Raw genomic sequence first — 19,054 nt, forward strand, 5'->3', positions numbered from 1 at the left:
TTCCCAGAACTTGCTCAGCCTGATTTCTTAGAGAACCTGGGACCACCTGCCCCTGAATACCATTGCCCACAGTGGTCTTGGATTTCCAATATCAATCTTTAATCAAATAAATGCTTCATGGACTTGTTCACATGCCAATTTGATAAAAGCATTTTCTCAATTAAGGTTCCCTCTTCGCAGATGACTCTGTCTTGAGTCATGTTGACAAAACCCTAATCAGTATTGAGACAGAGTGGGCAAGTGACATATCTGGATTGTTTTTATCTCATAAGGATGCTGAAGCAGCTAAATGAGCTGCCCAAAGCCACCCAGAGGCCTTCTTTTCACCGTTACTGATGCTTGAAACCTAACTTTCAAGAAACAGTAAAGCAGAAAACCTTTGAGCGTTTGTGTGTTCCAGAGCCAGATTTGTGTCTTTCAGTTTTCTTTCCTGTCAAGTGAGCATAGGACCATCGTGAAATGAGACGTAAACTGTGTTGCAGTTACCTCTGTCTCCAGAAAAGAGTTATTGCTGAGTCATGGAGAATTCACAATGTAACACAACATGACCCCTCAGGAAAGGGGAATTATCTCTTAACCAATATCCTTTATCCACATCCACAAAGCTGGATAAAGTGTCAATTCAGTAGCTTCCCTTGCAACTTCTTGGCAGTGGTGTGACATTGTTTGATCAAATCCAAGAAATCTTTTTAGGAGGGTTTCTGAATTATATTTTGTTTTATCTGTGAAGACCTATATACAGAAGCCGCTAAGCACCACTCCCTTGTTCTGCCTTAACAAGGCTACAGTGCTGGAGCTGCCTGGTCATTTTCCATAACAATAAGCTATATTTTGTCAATAGAAGAGCAACAAGATGAAAGGATACTGGTTTCTTAATGATGCTATTTTGTATCTAAACTAATTCAAGCTGTTGCCTAACTTGCGTCTTATTATCTGGAAGAACAGAAAACAAATGCATTTGTTAAGCCTGTTTCTTGGATCTAGAAGCATTTATACCTTCTGATGGTGGCTTTTATGTTTGAAAAGATGAGAGAGATGAGGCAGTGCAGGCCAGAAGCTTACTTTCTTCAGATGTTACTACAGCCATGCACATATAAATGAACTGAATCCACCTTGGTTTCTAAGAGCTGGCTACCCGAAGAGAAAACAAATATACCTCTTAGCTTATCCCTTTCTTCTAGTTTCCTTTCCCCTTAGGACCATTTTTCCAATTGAATATTTTCTTAATTTATTCTAACTTTTGCCATGAGTGACACAGCAAAAAACCATAACCAGATGTCAGCACACTTTCCTGTATTCCCTTTTGCGTATTGAAATACTGAAGACTGAGCCTAGGGTTGAACATGCTAGGCAAGTACTCGACCAGTACAGCACAGCCTCACTCCCGTTTTCCTCTTTACTTTTGAGACACAGCCCCTAAAATACAGGCTGACCTTGAATTCATTTAGTTAGGCTTTGAAATTGTGATCATTCTGCCCAATTAGCTGAGATTATAGACTTGCACCTCCAGCCTCCCAGATGATAAGAAATTAACATCTGTTCTTCATGAATTACTTTGTGTGTACTTTGTCATAGCAACAGAGAACAGCATGAAAGATATTTTCAGTGACCCTTTTGCCTCATGAATGTCTGAAAAGTGACTGTGTACTTAACATGCATTAAGATAGATGGGATTGAATTCACTGTCTAGGAGAGGAAATCAGCAAGCTCTTTCATCTTCTGTATTAGCCTGTGAAATCCTTTCCAGATTTGTAACAAGTCTCAGAGGGAGTTGGCATCATAAACATCAATTGTTTTAGAGATTGCCCAACTAAGATGTTTAGAACCTTGCATAATTTCTTTCCTCTAATCTGTACTGTTCTGACTCCCAGGCCTTTTCAGGCTAAGTAATCATATTCTGGATTAAGATAGACTGTTAAATAAATGACTGTAAATTAAACCACACAAAAATGGAAAGCAAATGTTTGACTTGTATATGACTATAACTTCCCCACATGGACCTAGCTATTCTAGTAAAAGGTGCTGATAAGAGGTTAAACTTTGAGTACCTCATGATATGCTCTTTTCTAAGAGAATTTGCATTTCAGTCCCCTCTGTAGCCTGCTTATCACATTGGCCCATCAACCTATTCAGATAAGGTTTCTCTCAAGGGTTGCTGTTTTCTTATAATTATTTTAATTACTTTGTATATATCAGTTCTCTGTGTGAACTTTTTTTGAGGGGACAAACTGTTCACCACATCCAATTGCTTTATAGCCTAGCATGGAGTTAGACCCTGAACAGCATGGTCAAGAAAATATAGTCGTCCTTTCTGCACTTGGGAAGATGCTAGTCTAGTTGAGTCTGATGAAACATAATAACACAAATGTGAAAGGGAAATAGTTTAGATACAAAATAGCATCATTAAGAAACCAGTATCCTTTCATCTTGTTGCTTTTTTATTGACAAAATATAGCTTATTGTTATGAAAAATGAACAACCATTGGAGAATATAATTTGTACTATTTTAGAAAAAGGGAGATTTAAAAGTGGGTAAATCATTGCCTGTAGATAGACAGCTAATTTATGTTGCATCCTGGACTCAGGATTAGATATGCCTGACAGAAAGGTTAATGGGTATTGTTGGAAATTCTTAAATGCTCAGTAGAAGTATGTAGAGCTGAAATGGTAGAATATGTTTGTATTTACAATTACATTCTTCATTGGTTTACTTATGGAAAGAACCAATGTGGATTGATGCCTTTTATCATGTGGGCACATAGAGAACACTTCCAGGATTATAAGGTCAAAGGTGTCCTGAACAAGAGAATCCACACTGATGAAAAGCAGTGCTGGAGAATGACAAAAGTAAAACACAAATACTCACTCAACTGCCTATTCCAAAGGTCATTGAGACTGGAATGAGAAATCATATTCACTGAAAGTATTTGATTCTGATTCCTTGGTTCAAGAATGCAAATATTTTTAAATAAAGAAGGATGTGTGGATGTGTTCCTGTGCAGAGGTTTTAGTTATATTTGTATATTTGTGTGTCGGGTCTTCTCTCTCTCTCTCTCTCTCTCTCTCTCTCTCTCTCTCTCTCTCTCACACACACACACACACACACACACACACATACACACACACACACACACACAAAACATGTCTCTCACATGATATGGAGATCAGAGGACAAATGGAGGGAGTTGGAGGGAGTTGGTTCTCTTTTTCCAGCCTGTGGGTCCCAAGCATTGGAGTCATGCTGTCATGCTTTGAAGAAATCCACTGAAGCTTCTTATCAGTTCTCTCCTGCATTTTCAATGTGCCTTTTTTTTTCTTACCAGGAAGCTGAAAAATGAACTTTTAGAAGCAAAGCGTAGGAGCGGGAAGACTCACCAAGAGACCAGTAGAGTCTGTGTTCACTGTCAGAAAACCCTCGGCCTCATCTTTGACCGGGGAGATCCATGCCAAGCCTGTTCACTAAGGGTGTGCAGTGAGTGTCGAGTTAAGGGACTTGATGGCAACTGGAAGTGCACTGTCTGTGCCAAAGTCGCGTGAGTCTCCTGCCTTTCTGTGCAAAATCCATACTTGGTGATTGAGAAGATTCAAATGAGAAAGAATTTTAACTTGAGAAGGGAGTAGATTGAAAATCACAGCCTAGTTACAGGCCTGACAGGTCTCTCTCCCTCTCCCTCTCCCTCTCCCTCTCCCTCTCCCTCTCCTTCCCCCTCCCCCTCCCCCCTCTCTCTCTGGTGTATCTGTGTTTGGAGTGACTGTGGTGTGAGACTGGTTTGGTGTGAGTGTATTTGATATGAGTACATCTGTGTGGTATGAATATATGGGGTATGAATGTATGTGGGGTATGTATGAGTGTGTGTGCAAGCATGTATGTGGTTTGAACTCGTGTGTAGCATGTGATGTGAGTGTGTGATATGAGTATGTGTTGTGTGTTGTGAGTGTGGTGTGTGTGTATGGTATGACTGTGTGTGGTATGTATGTGTGTGTGAGAGAGAGATAGACACAGAGACATAGAGGAGTGTTTATTAGGAGAAGTACAGGTACGGAAGACAGAATGAATGTTAAAAGCAACCCTGAAGCATAATAAATTTGGAGGCCTAATATAATAAGTATCTCCGTGTATTTAAAAAACAGTAATGTGTTTAATGTGTTTTCTCCTCTTTAAGCCCCTCTAAACACCACATGGCTTCTCCAAAGGCATAGACAGAATTCTCTTGACATTCTTAAGCATTTGAGGTAACAGGCAAGATGGACATCAAACATCCTGTATGCTGTCCACATCAGCTGAGGGACAACACTAGAAGTGTTACTTAGTATTCTCCAGGCCTAGCTGTTCATCAAAACAAAGAGCGGAAGCTTTCTCATTGTATTTTGCTTTAAATCAGTGGTTCTCAGCTTTCCTAATGCAATATCTATGCAAATATCTGTGTTTTTCAAAAGCTGCAACCTGTAGTTTCAGAATGACTTCACTAGAATATAGGGGTAAAGGTTCCATGTAGGTGCCAGCTTGATCTTTCCATGTGCAGAGTTTTTGTGTGTGTGGGTGCATGTGCATGTGCCCGAGCGCGAGCGTCTGTGCCCCCCCCCCGTGTGTGTGTGTGTGTGTGTGTGTGTGTGTGTGTGTGTGTGTGTGTTCCCATCAGCAATGGGGCCTTGCTATCAGTTTTCAGAGAAGAACCTATTGTCTTGTCAGCAGCCTGGGTTGTTTGGGGATTTCCATGAGACACTCCATTAGCCAGTGGTTCTTAACCTGTGGTTGGGTCATGACCCCTTTAGGAGTTACATATCAGATATTTACATTATGGTTCATAACAATAGGAAAATTACAGTTTCAAAGTAACAATAAAATAATGGTTTTATGGTTGGGGGTCACCGCAGCATGAGGAACTCTATTAAAGTGTCCTAGCATTAGAAAGGTTGAGAACCACTGCCTTTGATCAACAATTGAATTTGGTGTAACTCAAACCCAGTTACTCCAATTGTCTTTATCCATTCTGTCAAAGGACATCTAGACATTTTTCCAATTTCTGGCTATTATGAATAAAGTAGCAATTAACATGGTTGAGAAAATGTCCTTGTGGTATGAGAAAGTAACCTTTGAGTATATGCCCAAAGGTAATATAACTGGATCTTGGGGTAGATCGAGTTCCATCTTCCTGAGGAATCACTGTACTGATTTCCATAGTGACTGTATATGGTTTCACTCTCACTAGCAATGTATGAGTGTTTCTTTCCTTTACTTCACATTCTTTCCAGCATGAGCTGTCACTTATATCTTAGCCATTCTGACAGGTGTAAGATGGAATCTCAAAATAGTTTTGATTTGCATGTCCCTGATGAGTAAGGATGTTGAACATTTCTTTAAGTATTTCTTAGCCATTTGAGTTTCCTCTATTGAGAATTCTGTTTAAACCTGGTTCCCATTTTTAATTTGATTATTTGTGGGGTTATTTTTTGGTATCTAGTTTCTTGAGTTCTTTATATATTTTAGATATTAGTCCTCTATCAGATGTAGAATTGGTAAAAAAAAAATCGTATCCCATTCTGTAGGCTGCTGCTTTATCTGAATAACAGTATCCTTTTCCTTACAGAAGCTTTTCAGTTTCATGAGGTCCAATTTATTATTTATCTTAGTGCCTATGTTATTGGTGTTATGTTCAGAAGGTTGTCTCCTGTGCCAGTGAGTTCAAAGTTATCCCCCACTTTCTTTTTTACCATGTTCACTGCATCAGTTTTATGTTGAGGTCTTTGATCCATTTGGAGTTGAGTTTTGTGTAGTGTAATAGGTATAGGTCTATTTACATTCTCCTATAAGCAGACATCCACTGTGACAAGCACCATTTGCTGAAGATGATTTCTTTTTCCATTGTATATTAATGGATTCTTTATCAAAAATCAAGTGTCCATAGGTGTGTGGATTTATGTCTTGGTCTTCAATTTGATTGTATTAACCAATGTGCCTGTTTTTATGCCTATACTATGCTGTTTGTATTACTATAGTTTTGTAGTACAGTTTGAAACTGGGAATGGTGAAAACTCCAGAAGGTTTTTTCATGCTCAAAGTTGATTGAGCTATCCTAGGGTTTTGTTTTTGTTTTCTGTATGAAACTTAGAATTGTCCTATCAAGTTGTGTGAAGAATTGCGCAAGAATTTTGATGAGAATCACATTGAACTTGTAGATTGCTTTTGGAAAGATGGACATTCTTATTATACTAATCATACCAATCCATGAGCATTGGGAGATATTTCTATCTTCTGATATCTTTCTCAATTTCTTTCTTCAGAGACTTGAAGTTCTTGTCATACAGATCTTTCAGGTTCTTTGTTAGAGTTACACCAAGGTATTTTTATATTTGGGCAGCTAGTATACAAGGTGCCTATTTTTTTTTTCTCAATCCATTTGTCATTTGTATGTAGGAGGGCTGCTGATTTTTTGTGAGTTAATTTTGTATTCAGCTACTTTCATGAAAATGTTTATCAGCTGTAGGAGACTCCCCAATAGAACTTTTAGGGTTAGTTATGTACACTATCATATCATCTGTAAATAAGGATACTTTGACTTTTTCTTTTCTGATTTGTGTCCCCTTGATCTCCTTCAGTTTTCTTATTGCTTTAATTATGACTTCAAGTACTATACTGAATAGGTTTTGTGACAGTGGACAACTTTGTCTTGTTCCTGATTTTAGTAGAATTGCTCACACAATTAGATCTCTCAACTGAAAATTCCAAGGATTTATGAGAAATATCTTAATACGTATTTCTCCAACTTTCTGGGTTGACTCTTACTATGTATTCGTTCCCCCTTTATGCCATTTCTGTTTATTCTCTTGTATAGCCCAGACTCTCATTTGTTCTGACAGAAGTACCTAAGGCCTAAGACTCCAAAACCCCTTCTCTATTACACGGAACCTCAGACTTCAATATAAGAAAAAGAAATCACTTAACTTTATACTGGTTGTAATTACTAAATCACATGACCTGTGGCCTTTGTATTTCTCAATCAATTCATTTGTTGAATTGATTGAGAAGATACATCCCTCTTACACATTTGTTATTAGCCTATTGTTATAAAATGAGCAAGATCCATGGGTAAGTGGACATGGTATGCATTCAGTGGCTTCATAATTTAATGCAAAAAATAAGATTATTATGTTATTTTTGAACCCATCAAAGAAATTCTTTGTCATTCTAGACATTTTAAAGATAGAATAGCTGTCAGTGATCTCATATAATTCTCCAGCAACAATTTGTCTATAGTTATGTTTTTCTGCAATAAATGGGAATTTATATGAATGTTTAAAATATGAAAGCTCAAGCTTACTTTTATAGCTGAAAAATCAATTAATAATACTTCTCTAATATTTAAGCTAGTAGTTTGTGTGCTCTCTGAGACTAAACCTTTCTGTATTGGAGATATCCTGTTTGCTATTCATGGAGTGTTTTTCAATAAGGAAGCATAAATGATATTTTATTGGCAGTAAATGTTCTTTGTTTGTGATAAGAGAATGTTACAGCCCTACTGGGCTGTCTCCATGTTTAATAGACCATTAAATTGAAATTCCCACCCTAACCTCTAAAAGATGAGATGAGTCATAATGTGAGTCATGCTCTAATCAGTTGGAAGAACAACCTTTATTGTCGTTTACCTTGGACAGTGTTTGATTTCTGAAGCACTGAAATATTTATAGCAAGGATTGGTAGAGGGAGGTGACTCCCTTTGAAGCTAATCCATTTTTTTTTGTTTTCCCCCAACTCTGTTTAAGATTTTTGTGATTTCACCTGTAAGTGGTTTCCAGTTTCAGCATCATATGCACAGAAGTTTCTTTGCATTTTTTTTTTGGTTGGAAAAATAGAAACCTAGACTCACTACCCCCTATATATGGACAGTGTGTGTGTTTCTCGCCTCTGTTCCTTCAACCAACAATAGGTCTGACACATAGTGGAAATTCAATAAATATGTGTGGTGTAGTGAATAAATTTATACATAATAAATAAGCTTAATGAGCTTCCTTGAAATAAACAGATGGAAATTAATATCTTAGTGTATCCTATAAAGCATATCCTATTACAGGTCCAGTGTAGATAAGTAAACAAAAATGCTTTGGTTACTATGCCTTTTTCAACAAGACCACCTACTTGTCCTATTCCAAAGACATTAGAACTTCTTCACATTTATGTAAGTTTCCAAGGGAAGGAACCTTACATAAGCCCCAGGAGTTTAATGTTAAATAAAACCAGAACTCTCTAATAGTCAGCAATCAGTGTTCACAGATAAGAGTGACACACTGTAATTTCAGTCAAATCTATTCTTCAGAGTTCAACTTAGAGGAAGCAGAGTCTGTTTCAAGTGTTGAGTTGTTTGAATACTACAGTGACATGTCAGACAAAATGAAATTTTATAGCAAGCATCACATTTATTTTCTGTCCTCTCTCACCACTTACCCTTGCTATTTAGCTTCCAGTGTGCACACATGTGGAAATCTACACACACTCATTTGAAATGCTAAGCAATTGTTGATTATTTGTTTTTAGCTTCCATACATCTTCACCCCTCATAAAAGCTTTGTTGTAGTTGAGGAACATAAATTCTCTTCTGATGATATAGCCAAATGGAAAAAGTATGAGACTTGGTGCATCAATGATGTGTCAGCCATCATATCTTTATAACTTTGAGGAACATTTTTTAACACGTGTAAGTTTTCTAGTCTATAAAGTGAGTGCTCTTATTGCTAAATTACATCTCATAGTGGGGATTAGAGATAACACATATAATGTGCCTAGCACATTACTTGGTGCCTGGTAGGCACTCAGTATTAGTCTTTTTGTTTTTCTGTTAAGCTTTCTGCCTCCATCCAGAAATTGTGATTGGAAAAAAATTCCATTGTCTCTGATTTTTCAGAGTTCTAAAACTGACAAATTACTCAAGTTCATACTTAAGATGAATAAAAGTTATAGCAATAGTTTTCACACAGATGGTGGGAGATAGTGACTAACAACTCTGGAGAAATAGGATTTGTGTTATCTGTTGGCTGCTATAGATGTATGGTAAAGATAATATGGAAGTCCTTTTCCCATAGAATGTAGACTGTCGCACATGAAACTGTTCCCATACTACACACACACACACACACACACACACACACACACACACACACACACACAATCACATAAAAGCCAAGACTTCTGCATACCCTATTAGATGGTTTTCAAGCACTCATTATGTTCTCATTTGATTCTATGACTTCTTATTCTACTATGTCTCTTTGACTTCTATTTGTTTTCCTGAGTTTCAGCAGCTCATGTGACTACTTTGAATCCACATGAATGACCCAGGATAGTGTTGATTAGTAGCTCCATTCTAGCTGGAAAATCTGATTACATTAGTATGAGTTTCTGATTGACAGTAATCTTGAAAGAATACCTTCAGAAATTAACATTCCACAAATGCCTGCATTTCTAGCATACGTATTAATATCTAAATCTTTACATCCCTGGAGATATATCCAGGAATATTTTTATTTAAATTTAGTCTTTTGATGGATTCTATCTTCCTTAGAATTGATACATTCTGTAGCCTCTATAGTTATGGGTAATCACTCAGTCATCTGCTACTCGGTATGTTATCTGCCCACAAGGAGGTGGGTGTGGGGTGTACATTATATGGCCACTTTCTCTAAGGTTAACAGTTTGACATTTTAGCCTGTAGTAGAACTGTGGTACACTTATATCCTGCCTTTGTCTCCTACAGTAAGAAGCAGGGTTTAAATTACTGTAAGGAATAAAACTGACATTATTCCAGGATACATTTTCTATTTGGACCCAATTGCTGATTTTAAAGGATGATTGGTCAATAAATCTAGATATGAGGCTCTGGAGTTAGAGCTCTGTATTTAATTCTCAGTTGCCTTTCTTCAGCTGCCATATCAGCCTCACCAGTTCTTGTACAGTCTCATCCCCAAGATACCTTGATTTATATTGTATCATTTCTTGTCTTGTCAATTGGTTTCTTAATTGGTTTGCCGGTCTCCTATTACTCTATGCATTTCCCCAACGATTGTATCATCAAGTGGGAACTTTAGAGTAAGTTCCCTATTGCGTCCAGCATTATAGCTCCTTAGCATGGCATTTAAAGGTTGCTATTCCATGACAAGGACCTACCTCTCTACCTCATTTTCTACTATAACCCTCTAGAATTCACTTACCCAATAGTACCCTTAATACATTGCTCTGTATTAAGGACAGAGTATTAAGGGTTTTCAACCCTCAGCTCATGCCCTTATAAGCTATTTCTTCATGTTTAGTTAGAAATAATTTTAGAATACCTTATGACTCTTATGGCTGTAACAAGTCTTTATTGTAAACTTCAACATGAGCTTTACAGCAGCACAGCTGCTATGGGCTGTATTCCAAAGATCTGGATTCATTTCACAAATATTCGAAACTACAATACCAAATATTACTGCTAGAGAGAGTATCCTAACAAGCCAGGGCTTTTGTCTTCATGTCACTGACAATTAGGTTTGTGGTGAAGATATGAAACGAAGCTAAAGTCTTAAAATGGTGAAGGAAGTCATCTGTTTCAAGTAAAAGTTATAACTTGAAGAGTCAGTAGCACTTATATTCAATATTTGAGCAATGAAAATACTGCAATGAATTCCATCATTTGTGTAACAAATGTTTGTTAGTATAGATAATAAAAAAGAAAATATTACTTGAAGGCACAGTCTACTGAAAGCCCGTTATTTATAATATTGTTGGGGGAGGGTTGAGTTACATAGATATTGTCTCTTAGTAGGTTAATAAACCAATAGATATGACTTACAATCCTAAGATAAAGTTTAAAGCTCTCTATGTTATAGGGAAAGTGAAAGTAAAGAAGATCACCTACATTTTTAGAGGGAAAAATAAAAGGTAAATTCATACAGCCATTATAGGCACAGCTCAAAAGATGGATAGGGCAAGTCCTAGTTTTTGTTGTTGTGATAAAACATTGACCATTAGCAAGTTGAAGAGGAAAGGGTTTATTTGATTTATACATTCCAAACACATCCATCATTGAGGGAGGTCAGGCCATTAACTCAAGGAGGAGCAGGAGTAGGAACCATGGACTTTCTGGCTTTCTCTCCATGCCTTTCCCAACTTTCATTTTTATATAACCCAGGTCCTAGTCTCCAGGGGTAACACCACCCACAGTGGACTGAACCTGCCACATCAGTCAATCATCTGTCAAGAAAATGCTTGAGGCCAATCTGATGGAGGCAGCTCTCAGTTGCAGTTTCCCTGTCCAAGTGACAGTTTGTGTTGAGCTGACAAAACTCAACCAGCACAAGATTATTCAAGGGTCCTTTTCCACTCTTTACATTCAATTGCTTATGAAATCCAGAAAGACATTCCTAACATGGGTATTTTGATTTTCTTTCCTTCCCTCTATTAGTTTTTCCCTTGTTCTGGAATGCATCCCATCATCCTTCTCCTGGAATATTGTGATAGTCTTTGTCCTATTCTCTACTCTAGCCCTGTGCTTATATTCCATGAAGAGACCTTCCCCAAACATGTCCTTTTTGATGCCTTTATATCATATGGAGCTTTTGGTTGTCTACTATATTGAAGGTCTTTTATCCACTGTCAGTGTTTTTACCTAACTGGTTTTTGAATGTTATCTATGCAGCTAAATAATTTAATTTGAGAATCTTCCTTTTGCTTCATGAGCAGGCAGCTAAGAATTATAAGTGGAGAATGGTTCATGGAAGAAAAGGCAAAGCGTTTCAAGCAAGTCAATGTTCTGGGCACTGATGTTGTTCGACAGTCCATCTTAAGAAGAAGTCCAGGTAACTAATGGAATCACTTGTCTCCAAGACTGTAAGTTGATATTGGGTTGGGTTAAATAACTTCCCTGTGGAAATGAAGCAGATGAACACAATTGGATTCTTTCCCCCTCAATCCCTTAGTTTATTCCACAACTTGGTAGCTTGAAATCTAAATCTGAATATCATACAAATGAAGCCAGTATAAAATAAACTTTGTACTGATTTCCACATGTCTGACATGCTGAGATTTTCAAATAAGCCATTCATACTCATCATAGCACGTTATTTTTTCCAAGTGTATTTCTCATGTTTTGCTGAACAGTTAAGAAAGCAACATAAAACAGATGAAATAAATGCTTCCCATTTTGAAAGAAATTCTTGATTTTTCACCAGGTTTAGTTTCAGATTTTTAAAATGGTATTTTTTAAATCCAATTCTTGGTTCCTAACCAATCACTAGCATTGTACTCTAAAGTCCCAGTCTCACAGATGGGAGAGCTGGGAAATGCCAAGGAGCATTTTTGGCTGTCATAATGATTAGATTGAGTCAATAGCATCTATTGGAGAGTAACCAAGTATGATAAACTAATGGGCTTAAAATATGCAAAAAAGTTTCAGTCAATGAGGAATTATACGGGCCCCAAATACCAAGAACAACCAGCTTGAGGCTGCTTTACAGTGTACTCAAACTACAATCTAATTGGTTCCTTATTGAATTAAGCTCTGAGTACAGGTTTCCCATGCATAGGTAGAATGGGTATCTTCCAGTGTGGGAAGCTTTCAGCTGATCCCTGTGTCACTTTTGGGTGTGGCAGCCACAAAGAAAGGCTCCTAAAGATGAGCAATATCAGGTCTGACAGTAGAAGAGTCAGATTAAATAAAAATTATCCAGTTAGCTACAGCCTTTTCCTATAGCAAACATCAGAGACTTCTAGTGTGTAGACTACACTTCTAGGCATAAAATGCAAGCATACATGTCTGTCATTTCGTGATGTCTAGCTCTCATGTTCATGATGTTCAGTTGTGGTATATTGCAGCATACTTCTGTTTATTACAACTGGGTGACTGATGTACAAGGGTGATGTACTTAAATGCAGCCTGGGATACATAGTAAGTTCCAGCCCAGCCTTCGGAATATATTGACAATTTGTCTCAAAACGAAAACAAAAAAATATTCCTACAAAAGAAGTTCATGTAGTCTATGGATTTAGGAATCTCTTGAATGCAGCATATCATACCCTAAAAATATCTGTAGAGGCATAATAAATATGTTCCTTAATTGCAGTGTCCCTAGGGAAGCTTATCTTATCAAACTTTCCTCTGATAAGTCCTGGTCTTAATTCTTAGTTATTTCTACAGCATTCAACAAAGTAGAAATAACTATGTATACAAAATAACTTGGGATTGAACTGCCATTACTGACAATTATAATCTTTTCTTGTCTTGTGGTAATCTAGAAAAATGAGTGTAGAAGAGAAATTTGTTATCCTTTCTGATCATTTTTGTATATAAATTTATTTTCTATTTTTTTCCATGAGGGTCTGAAGAAATACAAAGCCAAGAGCAAGCACACCAAGGTGTAGACAAGGCAGATACTTTGCCTTCTGTCAGGCAGAAGGTCACTCATGATGGACCAAAGAGGAAGGGGTAAGCTTCTCTAAAATAAAGGATCCTTAGTGTTTTATGTCTGATGTCATGTCAGTGGCCCAGAGGAGGTGAGAGACTCAACTGGGGCAACATTCTATCCTAGGGAAATACAATCTTTATTTTTTTATTTTTGATATTTTTAGTAATTATATTTATTTACATTTCAAATGTTGTATCCCTTCCCAGGCCCCCCTCTGCAAGACCCCTCCCCACACCCCTCTTCTTGCCCCTAAGAGGGTGCTCCCCCATCTACCTACTTACTCCCTACTCACCCCTCCTCCAGCATCCTCCTCTACTGGGACAACAAGCCTCCACAGGACCAAGTACCTTCGGTCCCACTGATGTCAGATAAGACAGTCCTCTGCTATATATGTAGCAGGAGCCATGGACCCACCCATGTATACTCTTTGGTTAGTGGTTTAGTTCCTTGGAACTTTCCGGGGTCCAGTTAGTTGATATTATTCTTCCTATGGGGTCGCAATCTTCTTTACTTCCTTTAGTCCTTCCTCTAACTCTTCCATTGGGGTCCCCAGGCTCAGTCCAATGGTTGGCTGCATCTGCATGTGTCCTAGTCAGGTGCTGGCAGAACCTCTCAGAGGATAGCATACCAGGCTCATGTCAGAAAGCACTTCTTGGTATCAGCAACAGTGTTGGGGTTTGGAGTCTGCAGATGGGAGGGATCCCAAGGTGGGGCAGTCTCTGGATGGCCTTTCCTTCAGTCTCTGCTCCATTATTTTGTTCCTGCATTTCCTTTAGACAGGAACAAAAAATTTTGGCTTAAAAATTTTGAGATGGTTGAGTGGCCCTATCCCTCTATTGGAGGCCATGTTTGTCTACTGAAGGTGGTCACTTCAGGTTCTATCTCCCTGCTGTTGGGTATTTTGGCTAATGTCATTCTCATTAGCTCCTGGGAGCCTTTTGCATTCCTGGCATCTGGGTATTTCTAGTGGCACCCCTACTCTTTCCCCATTTCCTACTGCTACTTCTTTCTCTTTAATCTGGACCTCTGGACTTCTCTCTTCTCTTTTCCCATACACAGTCCTACCCCCATGTTTTCTCTCCCTCTCTTCTTCCTGCCCTCTACCTCTAATAATTATTTTCTTCCCCCTTGTAAGTGGAATTGAAGCATCTACACTTTGGTCTTACTTCTTTTCAATTTTCATATGGTCTGTGAGTTGTATCACAGATATTCTTAGCTTTTGGACTCATATCCACTTATCAGTGAGTACATGCAATGTGTGTCCTTTTGGGTCTGGGTTACCTCACTCAGGATGATATTTTCTAGTTCCATCTATTTGCCTACAAAATTCGTGAAGTCGTCATTTTTAATAGTTGAGCAGTATCTTATTGTATAAATATATCATATTTTCTGTACCCAATCTTCTGTTGAGGGACATCTGGATTCTTTCCAGCTTCTGGCTATTATAAATAAGGCTGTGATGAACATAGTGTAACATGTGTCCTTGTTATTTGTTGGAACATCTTCTGAGTATATGGCCAGGAGGGGTATAGCTAAGTCTTCAGGTAGACCTATTTCCAGTTTTCTGAGGAACTGAAAGATTAATTTCCAAAGTAGTTGTACCAGCTTGCAATCCCACCAGCAATGGAGGAGTGTTCTTCTTTCTCTACATCCAACATCTGCTGTCACCTGAGTTTTTGACCTTAGCCATTCTGACGGATGTGAAGTGGAATCTCAGAGTCATTTTGATTTGCATTTCCATGGTGACTATGGATGTTGAACATTTCTTTAAGTGCTTCTCAGCCATTTGAGATTCCTCAGTTGAGAATTCTCTGTTTAGCTCTACACCCCATTTTTGAATAGCATTATTTGATTCTCTAGAGTCTAATTTCTTGAGTTCTTTGTATATATTGGATATTAGCCCTCTATGAGATGTAGGGTTGGTAAAGATCTTTTCCAAATCTGTAGGTTGTCATTTTGTCCTATTGACAGTATCCTTTGCATTACAGAAGCTTTTCAGTTTCATGAGGTCCCATTTGTCAATTGTTGATCTTAGAGCTTGAGCCATTGGTGTTCTATTCAGGAAATTATACGGTCAATTTTGGAGAAAGTATGATGAGGTGCTGAGAAGAATGTATATTCTTTTGTTTTAGGGTGAAATGTTCTGTATATATCTGTTAAATCGATTTGGTTTATAATTCCTGTTACTTTCACTGGGTTTCTGTTTAGTTTCTGTTTCCATAATCTGTCCATTGGTGAAAGTGAGGTATTAAAGCCTCCCACTATTATTGTGTGAGGTTTAATATGTGTTTTGAACTTCAGTAAGATTTCTTTTACAAATGTGAGTACCCTTGCATTTGGGGGGGGGTAGATGTTCAGAATTGAGAGTTCATCTTGGTAGATTTTTTTCCTTTGATACGTATGAAGCGTCCTTCCCCAGCTCTTTTGATAACTTTTTGGTTGAAATCTTATTTTCTTGGCTACTAGAATTGTTACTCCAGTTTGTTTCTTGCGAATATTTGCTTAAAAAAATTTTATCCAACCTTTTATTTTGGAGTTATGTCTGTCTTTGTCACTGAGATGTTTCCTCTATGCAGCAAAATGCTGGATCCTTTTACGTATCCAGTCTGTTAGCCTATGTCTTTTGGGGTGGGGGTTGAGTCCACTGATATTGAGATATATTAAAGACCAATGATTGTTGGTTCCTGTTATTTTTGTTGTTAGAGGTGGTATAATGTTTGTGTGGCTCTCTTCTTTTTGGTTGGTTGTGAGATGATTAATTTCTTGGCTTTCATTGGATGTAGTTTCCCTCCTTGTGTTGGAGTTTTCCTTCTATTATCCTCTGCATGGAAGGGTTAGTGGAAAGATATTGTTTAAATTTGGTTTTGTCACAGAATATCTTGTTTTCTCGAACTATGGTAATTGAGAGTTTTGCTGGGTATAGTATCCTGGGCTGGCATTTATGTTCTCTTAGAGTCGGCATGACATATGTCTAAAATCTTTTAGCTTTTAGACTCTCTGTTGAGAAATCTGGAGTAATTATGATAGGTCTGCCTTTATATGTCATTTGGCCTTTTTCCCTTACAGCTTTTAGTATTCTTTCTTTGTTCTGTACATTTAGTGCTTTATTATGTGACAGGAGAATTTCTTTTCTGGTCCAATCTATTTGGTGTTCTGTAAACCTCTCGAATGTTTATGGTCATCTCTTTCTGTAGGTTAGGGAAGTTTTCTTTTATGATTTTGTTGAAGATGGTTTCTGGCCCTTTGAATTGGGAATCTTCACTCTCTTCTATTCTTTTTCTTATTAGGTTTTGTCTTTTCACTATGTCCTGAATTTCCTGAATGTTTTGAGCTACAAGCTTTTTGCACTTTGTATTTTCTTTGACTGTTGTGTCAGTATCGTTTATGGTATCTTTGAGCCTGGTTATGAGGGACCTCCTAGGAGTCAATTTTTTTGTGGGTGTGGGCATGTGGGGTGGGGAAATGCAATCTTAAATGCTTCCAACCTCATACAAATAAATTTCCCAGCTGACCTGAACATGCAAGAGTTCTTATTTTATTAGACTTATTTGTACTACTTCAAAGTGATTCCCGTTACTTCCAGGCATATCTCTGGTCAGAGTCAGCCATGGCTATAAGCAGCATATTAGAGCCTTTGCCTTCAAATGTCAGCATTCCTCTCCTCTAACCTCCCTGCTGATATATTAAAAAAAAGCCCAATTAAAATGTAGTTGCTCAAACATTCTATTCCTTATTTAATCTACAAGCTTCCTTAAGGGAAAATAGATCACAGTTGAGTACTTCAACTTAGTTCAGAAGGTAAATAATCCTGTTAAGTATCATAACAAGCAATAGGATATTGTTAGAGAACAAGATACAAGGAAGCACTGGGAATCAGCAGCCAGGTGCCACAAAAGAATCAGAACCTCAGGGCCATCTCCCCGCAACCCCTACCACCAAGTGAAGGCTGCATAGCAAGGGTTCCAAGATATGCAAGTCTCATGTTGCTCTGTTCTAGGTAGCACTGCATTGTTTTCTTAGCAGAAACCAACATGAAATGATGACAATGGCTGAGATTGTGGTTAGCTTTAAGAGAAATGTTTTTTTTTTCATGCTCCGAACTCTGAGCAGAAATGAAATAAAAGTGTAAAACAACTCAAACTCTTGTGACTAACAACACCATTGTTCATTAATTAGCAGAGATAAAAGCAAACAATGTTCTAGAATCTCTCAAATACCCATCCTAGACATTAACCCTCTCTATCCTAGTGTATTTATTTATTCTTTTGGATTCTCACAATGCGTTATGCATGTGCATCTCTTGTCACCTTGCACTCTGCTTGCCCAATACACATCCACTTACTGGTAAGCTCTTTTAGTGCTTCCCAGGGCCTTCCTTACTTTGGTGTTAAGACATTGAACATAATGCTTAACTCCTTAGAAATAATCAATGGATCTAAATAAGGATCTCGGAGCCTACTGATTCTGTTAAAAGCTATAGTTTTCAGAACTCGGTTCAACTGTCACACAATGAGGTCACACAAATAAGGAATTTTGGAGCTGGAAAACAATAACTGACAAAAATAATGAGTTGCATTGATCCTGACTCATCCAAACCACCATAGCACTTGGTTGAGCCCTGCTGGACCTCAAAACTGGCAGCTGTGGTTCTGCCTTCAAAGATTGTAACATCCAGTTAGAGAAGAAAGTTCAACTCCTAAAAAGTTACTGTTTTAAAGTCGTATATGAAAATATAACATGATAATACAAGTTATCGAGCTCTCTCTAAAAACAATGATGTGTTAATAAGTCACAGAGATGTCACAGGCAATAAATGTCACATATTAAATAGATAATAGCTGCTTTTAGGGTACTACAAGAGACATCAAGACACACACATCAGTTTACAAGCAGCTTGACAAGAGGTTTGATGAATGAGTCACGTTCAGGCTATCAAAAAGAAGAAGGGGTGATTCTGAGCAGAGGAGACACCTTAAAAGGTAGAGAGGCAAGGGCATGTGCAAGGTGGTTCTTCAAGCAACAACATTATATTAAGCATCATTCTCACCCCAAATATAATTTTCTAGTAAAATGAAGGTTCTGACAGTTTAACAGTGACATTTTGCCAGGGTCCTTTGAAGCAGAGACAACTTAGCAGATTCTATTAAGATTATACCTTTGGAATCCATTTATTCATATAGAACACTGTTGAATATAAAATAAGTGAAATGGTTGCACCCAGCATCATCTTGCTAAAGAATACAGCTGGGATTTTGTTATTTTTAATACTTTTATTTATTCTTTGAAAATTTCAAATCTGTATATAATATACTTTGATCTTATCCACCTATACTACCTCCCACCAATTCCCTCTAGGGCTTGTCAACTCATCTCTTCTTGTACTTGATATGCTCTTTGTAAAATTATTGTTATTATTAATAGACCCCTGAGTCCAGCTAGTGCCAACCATTTGTAAATGTATTTAGAAACAGCCATGTTTAGTGCGCTAATATCCTAGACAAGGACTTGAACTCCATTTCTTCAAAAGCTATTTTTAATTTCCAATTAACTCTATGAAGTAGTAATGCAGTCAGATTTCACTCAGCACAAGAGCTTTCACTGTGTAAACCTCATTACCACAAGA

The 19,054-nt window shown here is 37.7% G+C and overlaps 1 protein-coding gene across 2 annotated transcripts in view; it reads left to right on the plus strand.

Moving 5' to 3' along the window:
• Positions 1–19,054, plus strand: part of Sytl5 (synaptotagmin like 5) — a 79,151-nt gene that overhangs the window by 11,157 nt on the left and 48,940 nt on the right. For both annotated transcript variants that reach the window (XM_028767828.1, XM_028767829.1), the window contains exons 2-4: positions 3,324–3,533; positions 11,711–11,826; positions 13,343–13,451. In XM_028767828.1, the coding sequence (XP_028623661.1) occupies positions 3,324–3,533; positions 11,711–11,826; positions 13,343–13,451 (435 nt within the window). The remainder of the gene's footprint in view (positions 1–3,323; positions 3,534–11,710; positions 11,827–13,342; positions 13,452–19,054) is intronic.

Source organism: Grammomys surdaster, unplaced genomic scaffold (genome assembly GCF_004785775.1).
Source record: "Grammomys surdaster isolate TR1022 unplaced genomic scaffold, NIH_TR_1.0 182, whole genome shotgun sequence".
NCBI lineage: Eukaryota > Metazoa > Chordata > Mammalia > Rodentia > Muridae > Grammomys > Grammomys surdaster.